General features: G+C 43.4%; 3 protein-coding genes across 3 annotated transcripts; 1 reads left to right on the plus strand and 2 right to left on the minus strand.

Annotated features, from left to right (window-relative positions):
* Positions 1–1,506: 1,506 nt before the first annotated feature.
* On the plus strand, positions 1,507–4,275 carry EAE97_004024 (uncharacterized protein; the record flags this gene model as incomplete). Its single annotated transcript, XM_038874536.1, has 6 exons — positions 1,507–1,695; positions 1,824–1,890; positions 1,947–2,313; positions 2,363–2,889; positions 2,944–3,161; positions 3,226–4,275. The coding sequence occupies 6 exons, from the start codon at positions 1,507–1,509 to the stop codon at positions 4,273–4,275; spliced, it is 2,418 nt and encodes an 805-aa protein (XP_038735145.1).
* A 1,930-nt stretch (positions 4,276–6,205) lies between these two features.
* EAE97_004025 (uncharacterized protein) lies at positions 6,206–7,931 on the minus strand (the record flags this gene model as incomplete). The annotated part of the gene is made up of 3 exons (XM_038874537.1): positions 6,206–7,074; positions 7,125–7,430; positions 7,487–7,931. The coding sequence occupies 3 exons, from the start codon at positions 7,929–7,931 to the stop codon at positions 6,206–6,208; spliced, it is 1,620 nt and encodes a 539-aa protein (XP_038735146.1).
* A 2,587-nt stretch (positions 7,932–10,518) lies between these two features.
* EAE97_004026 (uncharacterized protein) lies at positions 10,519–11,613 on the minus strand (the record flags this gene model as incomplete). Its single annotated transcript, XM_038874538.1, has 1 exon — positions 10,519–11,613. One exon carries the CDS (start codon positions 11,611–11,613, stop codon positions 10,519–10,521), a length of 1,095 nt encoding a protein of 364 aa, XP_038735147.1.

Consider the following 11,613-nt stretch of genomic DNA (forward strand, 5'->3'; position numbering starts at 1 on the left):
GAAGGTGATTGATGTTTAGCCGAATGCCATCAAGATCTGGATCTGAGACATGATGTTGAAAGATGGAGATACTGTGTATTAAATTGGCGGCAGAGATTCATAGCAGACTGTATACGATGTTGCAGAGGGAGAGTATATTCATATAGAAGCATGCAGGATCGGGTATAGTCGGTCATCTCTTTGGGGGAGAAATGACTTCACGATGAGTACCTCTTTGATGGAGAAGTTCAGAAGCGTGAGAGGTGGCATGGCGGAGTATTCAAGACGATGTAAAGCATGGGTCTACCTGACATGAGAGGTGTATATAAATTCTCAACTCGTTGATTTATCCTTTGCAACTGTACTCACATATACAGCCATGAGGGAGTGGCCATTTTTGTATCTTCAATCCAACAGTTTGGCTGTGGATTTACAAGAAGTGTAACGACCGGTTGATTCAAGGATAGAAAGGAACATATTTGGGTCGCGATAACGCAGGTAATGTTCACAAAAAGATGTAGATTTACATCACAGTGTTCAGCATTATTTTTAGATTTTCTAAGAAATGAAGATGTGGCAGAATCTCAAGGCGGTGAATAGCCCATTCCAAATAACCTCGACAGCTAAACAATTGGTTGTGAAATGACTACTACCTCAAAGATAACTAGGCAGCTCTGATATCTATCCTTGCAAGAATCAAGGCTTGAATAATCTATTGGTATAATAGATAATCCGGATGGAGTGCAATGTACGTCCAACATACATCAGAGCTGAATCTTCATTATACAAACACATTACCTAGGTAGGTAGATATCACAACATCACATTATCATACATCTTACTCCGCCACAAAAGGCCACCAAGTTGCAGTATCACCCAGATTGATTCTCGCTTGTGCATGAACCTCGGAATCACCCTCGCAATGTTGGTTCTTGCCGCAAGAGGCGTGGAGCTGGAAATGAGGCATTTTTGTAATACATGAGGGATTTTAGCCTGCTCGAATCCGAAGGCGAGGATAAGAAATTTCATAATTTTGTACCTCATTAAAAAGTTCATGGCTTGAATCCTCTAAGATAAGACGACCAAATCCAGTGATTAATTCAAATTGTCAATGGTATCACAGTGAATCGAGCTCAGGTGTCATTGATAGTTCAATGTCAGCTGTGGGGATGTCAATTGTAGAGATATCTACCCTTGAGGACCCTTGGAATCTAATCAGTGTACCCCTGGCGGATGGGCAATTGGCCAATGGATAGCATGATCTCCAAATCTCGAGGTGGGATGAGACTGAAGAAAAAAAAAATAGAGTCGTTATCAGTGTGTCTAGGTATTGTATAAGTGAATTCAGATTCCCATGGCTAGGTAGGTATCATAAGAAACTTTCTTCTATGCTTATTAATCTTTTACCATTTCATCGCTTCCTGTACATTTGATTTCCTCTCCGAGTGCAGCTTCCCCAGCACTTGTTCGGATTGTATCAATAGCCCGAGCGGAGGACAAACATAATTCTCGAGCATTGGTACTAAGATGGCAGATTCGCCTCAGCACATCCAGTTCCGAGATGAAATAAAACCTGTTAGGTCAAACAGATCAAATGGATTGGCATTTGGTGATGTTTTAGCGGAATCCAAAGTATCTCAGATGGCATCTAGTTATGACTTTGAGGAGAAGGCGTTAGAGATTGCTAATGAAGATTTGAACAAGAAGAAGAAACAGGTACGTGATTAGTTAACATTCAATCAGTTCCGGGGGGTCTCAGTTCTATATTTGCGCTTTTGGGGATCTCGCGTCTCTCTTCAGCAGGCGACTCTTCATACTATTTTGCTCATTCTAATCTCTCCTAGACATATACTGGATGGATGCTTATGTGGCTGGCATATCAAAGTACTGGAGTCATTTACGGAGATATAGGTATGTTCTCGCTTCCCCTGCCAAGAAACCACAATAACTTACCATTCTTATCACAGGCACAAGTCCCTTATATGTCTACTCTTCAACTTTTACAAGTCACCCGTCGTACGAAGATCTCGTGGGCGCCCTATCCATAATTATCTGGACCCTCACACTTATGGTATCGGTCAAATATGTATTCATCGTATTATCCGCGGACGATGATGGGGAAGGAGGAACATTCGCTCTATACAGTTTACTAGCCCGTTACGCACACATTGTTCGACTAGACCCGAATATCTCCGGAATGGTCAAGATGGAACGTTATCAAACGAATGATCTGAAAGCTTCGAATAAAAATGTACGAAATTTTATCGAGGGCTCCGCAGTTGCTAGAGTGGTTCTAAAATTCTTGGGTGTGCTAGGTGTTAGTATGGTTATGTCGTAAGTTCAAGGTGAAGGCACAAGAAGCTACCCCTCTAACAACTACCAGTGATGGAATCTTAACACCCGCCCAATCTGTACTAGGAGCCATTCAAGGAATTGAAGTTGCACAACCAGATATCAGCACCAGCACAATCGTCGGCACTACTTGCGCGATCCTCATTCTACTCTTTGCTATTCAACCATTCGGAACTACAAAAATCGCAACCACATTTGCTCCGATTGTTATGATTTGGTTACTATTCAACATGTGCACTGGTATCTACAATTTAGCTCAATACGACCACACCGTTCTCAAAGCATTTTCTCCTTATTTTGCAGGACAATACTTCATGCGAAACAAAGAGGAAGGATGGAAATCACTCGGCGGACTCTTACTCGCATTTACCGGAGTCGAAGCACTCTTTGCAGACTTGGGCGCGTTCAGTAAAAGAGCTGTTCAAATTTCTTGGCTGGGTTTCACTTATCCTTGTTTGTTATTGGCATATATTGGACAAGCTGCATATATATCTCAGGATGTTACGAAAACTGCTTATACAAATCCTTTCTTTAATACGGTTCCGCCCGGGACATTCTGTAAGTTATACAGGCATCTTCTACCGGTAGTGAAGCTCGACTAACATAATTCAGATTTCTCTCTTGTCATTGCAATTTTAGCCGCGATTGTTGCTTCGCAAGCTATGATTACAGCAAGTTTCCAATTGCTATCACAGGTCATGAGATTATCTTATTTCCCACACATCAAAACCGTTCATACCTCGAAGCTATTTCACGGACAAGTATATATGCCACTTGCAAACTGGCTACTTATGATCGGTACAGTCGTCGTAACCGCAGTATACAGTGACGTGAGTTCTCCTTTTCATACCCACCCAACCTAAGACTCCATACATGGTACTAAACCAACACTAGACAACACGTCTCGGAAACGCCTACGGCGTCTGCGTAATCTTCGTAACCTTCATAACAACCTGCATGGTTTCTCTCGTCGCCATAATAATCTGGCGCGTAAACGTCATCGTAGTCCTCATCTTCTTCCTCGTCTTCGCCGCCCTCGACGGTGTCTACCTCTCCTCAGCCCTCATCAAAGTCCCCACCGGCGCATGGTTCACGCTCCTTCTCGCCTTCATCCTCTCCTGCATCTTCGTGCTCTGGCGCTACGGCAAAGAACAACAATGGACCTCTGAAGCGCAAGACCGCATTCCCCCCTCCAGCTTCATGACCAGCTCTCTCGGCTCCGACTCCCGCACCTCCTGGCTCACCGCCGCATACGGTTCGCACCCCATCACCACCGTCCCCAGCGTCGGCATCTTTTTCGACAAAATCGGCGACCAGCTCCCCATCGTCTTCACCCAATTCGTCCGCAAATTCTGCGCCACCCCCGAAATCATCATCTTTCTGCACATGCGTCCGCTGTCCGTTCCCCACGTCCCAGACGAGGAACGCTACGTCGTGCAGCGCACCTCCATCCCGGGCTGTTACCGTATCACCATTCGCCACGGCTATACCGACGATATCATCACGCCGTCCATCGGCGCCACCCTGATATCCCAACTCACCCTCTTCATCACGCGGGATCCGGGGACCTTTTCGGGTCTGCAGAGAAGTCTCATTTCCCCCGCTCCATCAACTCCACATTCTCAATCCCAATCCCAATTCCCATCTCAATCCCCATCCCAATCCCAATCGCCAAGCCAAACTTCCCCCGCAACAAGTATCCTGCACACGCCCGCCATCCAAAAAGAACTCGACAGCATCAGCACCGCAGCCGCGAACCAAATCGTCTACGTGCTTGGCAAAGAACAGATGAAGATTCGCGAGGGGAGCGGCGCGAAGAATTGGCTCCGCAGAGCGGTCTTGTGGGTGTTCTTGTGGATTCGCGAGAATAGCAGGGGGAAGATGGCGGATTTAGATTTGCCAGTGGAGGGATTGGTGGAGGTGGGGTTTGTGAAGGTTATTTAGGGGGGAAGCTGGGGAGGAGGAGGGGGGTAATGAGTTTATGAATTAATCTAGGGAGGATGTATGGGATGATATGAGATGAGATAATATGAGATGAGATAATATGAGATGAGATAATATGAGATGAGATAATATGAGATGAGATAACATGAGATGAGATGAGATAATACAGATAGATACCCACCTTCTCCTCGTCCCTGTGCTTGTCCTTGTCCTGTCTTTCCAGGTTCCCAGGAAACTAGTTTAGCGAAATCTTAATACAATACGAATTATATAATTACATATAGAATAACAAACGATCACTTGCAAAATCACAATGGCAATACACACATACATCTACTCTACACAATACACTACATACAATACACAATTTAGGCCCCTCCCCGCTTTCCATCACAACCCATACTATGTCCACAGGTGTCAATACTATAATTATCCCCAGTAGCAACTCCAATATAACTCCAATCCAATTCCCCATTCCAATATAATCATGTGTTCGTTCATTCATCTATTCGTTCATTTATCTATTCATTTATTTATCTATTCTTCTCCCCATCCCATCTTCCCATCTCCCCAAATACCAATACCACAATCATCCCCAATATCCCCCATATCACTAATACAATTCCACTCCACTTCTCCATTCTAGTATAACCACCCATCCATCCATTCATTTATCCATTTGATCATCTATCCATACCATCTCACAACTTAATAATTCCCACCCCACCCCACCCTACACTTCCCTCTCTCCCTCTCTCCCTCTCTCCCTCTCTATCCCACCCTATAAATCAATCTCAACCCTCACCCCTCACCCCTCAATCCTATCTACCCACCTACCTAGATATACATTCTATAACCACACTAAAAGAATGTATACAATTGAATCCCCAACTCCAACTCCAGCTAGACTCCAGCTAGACTTTACTTTCCTTATTTTGATGTGACTTGACTTTACTTCGCTATTCTACCTCCCTCCCTACCTACCTATTCTACCTACCTACCTACCTACCTACCTACTCAAAGTGAATAAATGAATGACTCATAATATCCACTTCACACATTCGTAGGACAGGAAAGAAAGGAAAGGATAGGACAATTAGGAAGGTAGATAGGTACCTCCAGTGCTGCCAATTAAAAAAACTATCTACGAACGAGAACGTTTTTCCACCTCACAATTTTCACTCGAATAAACACACAAATACCTCCAGGAGCTTGCTAAATGGAACTGGAACTATCCGATTTGATTTACTTTTATTTTGTTGGATTTGAATTTTGATAATGACAAAGGAACTTCATATATTTGTATTGCGTCGACTAGTATCTTATGCACAATTCATTTTACCCCTTTCAACTCAGTCGCCTAGCAATCAGTATCCACATCACCATTCCAATCTCTTCCTATGTATTTCATCGCATCTCATCTCACACCTCCATCCACGCACCCTCTCACTTCTGATAGACACTCTTGCCACATCTATCCTACCATCAATTTCAATGTCTCTTCAAAATCTTCTTCTCCAATTTCCCAACTTATGTTCAAGAGTCCATCCATCCATCAACAACCCATCCATAAAAACACCCAATACGCCAACCGAAACAATTCTCCCAACCTACCCATCCCAACCTATCTCCAAATCCTTCCTTGTCTTACCAACCCAACCCAAGACAAGATAAGAGCATACCAAAACCGCACCGAGCCACCCTTCAATTCAATTCAACAACATAGGGAACTACACCACACCACGCTATTCATATGTAAACTCCAAGTCCTAACAAGTTCCCACCTCCCAAAAGAAAACATCAGTACGGCGATCCATCTCATGATCAATATCATGCCAAAAGCCTTTATTCAAACTTCCTCTTTCTCACGTTCTCTCAAACTCCTCGTTTCACATACTTTTATTCTGAAAATTCACTCTACGCCAGGTGGTCATGATTGAGAAGGGTTTCCATCACCGTGTCGGGCTCGATGACTATCACTTCTTTCTCTTCGATTTCCACTTCTATCTCGATAACTTTGACTTCGGTTTCTTTGTGCTACTGCATCATTGTAACTTGGTATTGGTGGAGGTGTAGTTTTTCTTCGGAGCATTGGTGTCCTTTCACTATCTGTACTTCCTCGAGGACTTCCGGCTACTGATGGTAAAGGACTTGTATATTCTGGAGGAGGCTGTGCATTATCGTGTACCCCTAATCCAGTTTGTTGTGTGGCACCTCCTGTAGGTGCCGGCGTAGAACTATTCGAAGCCTCACCGGGCTCTTCGTGTGAAGGAAAGTGTGTAAGTTGAGCTAAAGAAATATCTGTGGGTGATCGTATTGGTCCAGGACTTGTAGGTGGACCATGCCTAAAATTTCCACTTCGCGTTCGTCCATGTCTTGGATCTGGTTGGTAATGGCCATTACTACTTTGTGCGCCTTCTCGTCCTGCCTCTAAAAGAATGCTTCCTTGTTCACTACCATATGGAGGTGGAGGAGCAAGACTACCAGTCATAGGTGCTAAACCCCATTTCTTAACGTTTGCTTCAATAAAAACGAAACCAGATTGTCCAAAATTGACGTGTACTGTGCAAGGACCGTTTGCCCCAACAGCTGGGAAAAGATTCTGTGATTTCAGACCGTGTGCTACATCTTCGAGTTTCTTTCCATTTCGAGTGAAGAATATTGTACCCGTTCGAGGTCGATATCCGACTCCGATAACATCCCCTTGAACGTATTGTGGTCCATATACCGGTCCGCTGAAAGGTTGATTATATCTTCGATGTCCAGTAGATGTATAAGCTACGGAATACTTATGCCAACCTGCTCTGCGTCAGTAATTATACTCACAATCCATGATCCGGACGACATACCTGGTAACCTGAACAAAGGATAAGGCTTTGTAGCCACTCCAATACTAATAAGTGTATTTTCCGGCTTATCGTAAATCTTAGACTCCCAGTAGTAAACCTCGTTCTGTTTTGGTACTGGTAAGTTCGTCAGAGTGCAGCATTCGCTATCGAAGAATTCAATTTCCGTCCTAGCCTCTACAAAACAATTGGCAATCTCCAACTCTGGTTCAAACTCCCAAGCAGAGACACCTTTTTCCTGGATTGCCAAGTATTGTGAGAGGGAAATGTCGGTTGGTAATGAATCGGGTGGGTTTGATTGTACGAAGGCTATGGATAGTATCATCAGCATCATCAAGCGGCAGATAGATAATGATTAGACATACCTTTGGCCCTTAGATATTCAGTTCTTTGCAAATCATCCATCTCTTCCAAGGCTTCCGCCTCTTCCTTTGCGAAAGCCTGTTCATCGTCGTATTCTCCCGGCCTTCCGATCCGATCCAGCAAAACCCTTCCACTACTGGTATATTTGAAGAAGTAAACAATCAGGAAGATAAAAGCTATCAAGATGGCCGAACCAAATGAACTTAATAATCCTATCACCACACCATTTATCGTCGATGAATCAGGGGAGGACGTGAGCTGAACATTGTCGCGAGATGTACTGGTCGCAGCCGCCGCCGCCGCCGCGTCTTGCAGACTAGTCGCTTGTTGTAGTGTATCTCGAAGAGCTTCCTGAGCGCCAGCGATAATGGGTATCGACGTTGGCGTTGTGAATAAAACCGAGGTGGTGAGAGTTGATTGCTGCATCCCCCGCAGGAAGTCCTCCATCATTATACGGAAACCTTATCGCAACCCTTCCAAATGTTGCTTGCCTGCCTTGTTTGCTTCCCTTTCTCCAATGGTCCAACGTAAAGTCGAATATTGAAACCCGTCCGGATGTTTTCTCGGCCAGCCGGAATAAAATAAAATCGAATCGAATCTTTCGAAGCGTTTAAAGGGATATTTTATCGAGGCCGAAAGCCAAAAAAAAAATAACAAAATGGGGTGGTAGTTGTTGGTGGTGGTGGTGGTTTGTATGTATTGTGGTGGAGAAGTAAGAACTGAACTCCGATTACTTGTGGTTTGTAGAAAAGGGCGTAAGGTCTAGGATTGGGATCGGATAGGACATAACAGGACAGGACAGGATAGGATTGGATAGGATTGGATTGGATTGGATTGGATTGGATTGGATTGGGATGTGATGGGGGATGGGATGGGATGGGATGAGATGGTTGGATGGTTCGATGAACGGACGTCGGACGCTTTCGGTAAGAATACCTTGATACCTAGGTAGTAGGTAATTAGTTCTTCGTAGAGTCGTAGATTATAGGTGGTGGTGGTGGTTGGGTGGTGGTAGTAGTAGTAGGTATTGATTTGCTGATAAATTAATTTTTAGTGGCGATAGTTAGGCTGAATATATTTCTTGTTTTCAGTCACTTTTTTCCCTTTTACTCTTTCTTAACTTAGTTATGCTTATTTCTCATTAATCCGTCTTATGCATTCGCAACTTGATAATTTAATGTATTTAAGCAAGCAATGAAGGGAGGGGAAGAAAGGATGCAATCAATCAATCAATCAATCAATCTATTATCATCTATTATCATGCAATGCAATGCAATAAACACTTATTGTGTAAAGGGATCGGTATATAGATAAAGGAAAGGCGTTTTGTCTGGATTTAAGTTCAGAATTGATGTTCTTTGAAGTCTGATGATAATCCCACCAGTGTCCCTACGTCTGAGTTCTGAGTTCTGAGTTCTGAGTTCTGAGTTCTGAGTTCTGAGTTCTGAGTTCCAAGTACCAAGTACCAAGTGCACAGTGCAAAGTGCAAGAGTTTGAAAGTCGGACGTTTTACATTCTTCATTACTCGTATTATGTATTATGTATCATGTATTATGTATTATGAGCCTTAATTCTTCCCATGGATGTTTGACTACCAGTTAGCCTCCCTCCCTCCCTCCCTCTCATTTGACCTGAATGGAGCACTTGGGTACCTAGGTAGAGAGAGGTGATGAAGGAGAGTGGTTTCAGTTAATTTGATATCAATCAACTATCGTTTCAATTTATTATGGAACAGGCCATTAAAGTCGATACCTCCTGATACCTCTACCTGCCTATTGTATACGAATAACAGTACATATGTATGTATGAATGAATACATACGAAGGAAGGAGGAAGGACGGGGTTCTAAATGATTATTGATTAAATAATTGATCTTGATCAGAGTTGCTTTAATGGAATCAATAATACAGGAATCAAGATTCAGCAAGGTCGAACCAACTAGGCAGGTACCAAAATGATACTTACTTACATACTTATACATCCACACATACATCCACACATACATCCACACATACATCCACACATACATCCACACATACGAACTGACGAAGGACATCCCATCAACACTCAACAGCAAGGACCCAGAGTTTCGTTACATCATCTCCACTCATGCCATGCATTCACCAACAGACGCCCATGGTTAAAGCCGAAGAGGGACGGAGTACGGAGTAGGAGTACGAGAGTCTGGATTACACAATACAATGTAAGGAATACTTCATTCAATGTAACATTATTCCAGAATTATCATCTGATCGCATGTATATCACGGCTATGTAAGGTTCTCACTGCTGACTGCTTACCTGGATACATTCCTCTCTTGTTACTACTCTGATACATTTTCTCTTAAACTCACGATGTTCTTTTTTCGGATTATCTTTCAAACTCGTCTCATTGAAATCACTTCAGTGTCCAGTCTCATTTCAAATTTATGCACAGCCTACCTGCCTACCTCGAGATCAGATCCCTCTCATTGCACAGCCAAATCATAGCGTCTTGGGAGGTTGGTGGTGACCTTTGGCTTGTACAGTCACGTGATTGGATAGTCATGGAGATGAAAATTCCAGACTCGCTTGACAATCGGCCATGGACAACCCTTTGAATGTGAAAAGTTTCATGATCAGGTTGTTTGAATCTTGGAATCTTTGAAAGATCTCCTGATATGTTTCATACGTCTCAAAATCTTGGCACTTCCAGATGTTATGGCGAATACAATACCACAAGTATACATCTACTATCCACGATGAGACGACAAAATCTTTATTACATTAAAACTATAACTACCTAGCCATAACAGAGCCATACATCAAGCGCCAGATTATCCTAATCGCACTTTGACCCCAAATACATTATATCCTTCCGGTACCCTACTACTTCCAACACACTATATCCTTCCAGTACCCTACTACTTCCAAAACATTATCCTTCATTCGCATCTCTCATTAAATATCCTCATAAATTTCGTTCACGTTGGTCCCGATGGGTTCAAGTACCACCTCTGATGTCCAATCCACTCCTCAGTAACGTCATCCGGCCCTCAATTCGAGGGTTGATCTCTCCACTCTCTCAACAATTTCTCATTACCAGAAGTGAACTCTTCCAACGACAATCCTTCCTGGTCTTCGAAAGCTTCTTTGATACTGACTACAGGGTGTGTGTGTGCGCGAAACAGACCTTTACGACTGATATGAGATTGCCACTTATGATCTTTGGGGTCTAGACCAGCTCCAAGATTGATCCATCTTGTAAGTATGAACACAATTCCTGCCTCTCCATGGTGTTTTTGCCTCGCCTGAAAGTGCATCCGACAATAACTGCATTGCCCTCGTGTAAAGAAACAATTAGTATATCGGTCTGAATGTTTACAGGCTCTAGTGGTTATTCCACCATAATTTAGAATCTCGGCGTCTCTGTCTTTGAGGTTCAGAGGGACAAAATCCCAGGTTTGAGACCGCAACACAAGCTCATTGGAAACAAACCGGGCATCAACAGACAGTAAAGTCGTTACATTCCAGAACCGACTATGTGTAACCTCTTGGTGTCGGAAAGCCTCAAGAGGAAGTCCAAGATCGATGCCGGTTCTATGTTGTTTCGCCGCCAAGTAAACTTGAGCAAAATGTATTTCGAAGGGCGACGAAGGCCTGAGAATATAAACATTTTGCCTTCTCCGAGCGCAAGTTTCACAACCGAGATGGTCTTTAGTGTTATTGGGCCATTTGATCGTTCTCGCTTGATGAATGCGGTCACACTCGAAGCATGCGAAGTGTTGAGGAAGGTCTCGCGCCAAAAGCTCCACAAATGTGATTTCAACTCTAGGACTAAAATTGAATAGTTTATACGGAATTCTCATAGCTATCAAGTACCGGTCTCCAAGCATTTCTTTCATACTGCGGCTACAGAGGGTCAAACAGGCAGCGTTTTTTCCCGGAAGAAGTTCTGCTATCATCTTGATTATTTCTGCTGGAATGCCAAGTAAGGCTGGTGAGGTTGACTTTCTTTGCTTGTAGGTAAGTACATTGTTGTGAGCAGTTGATTTCTTTTCGGTGATGACAACTTCGTCGGTTTGAGCATTTGTCTTCTTTCCGGTGATGACAACTGAGTCGCTTTGAGTAGTTTGGGTAATTCGATCCAT

The sequence above is a fragment of the Botrytis byssoidea genome, assembly GCF_014898295.1.
Source record: "Botrytis byssoidea strain MUCL 94 chromosome Unknown BBYS_006, whole genome shotgun sequence".
Taxonomy (NCBI): Eukaryota; Fungi; Ascomycota; class Leotiomycetes; order Helotiales; family Sclerotiniaceae; genus Botrytis; species Botrytis byssoidea.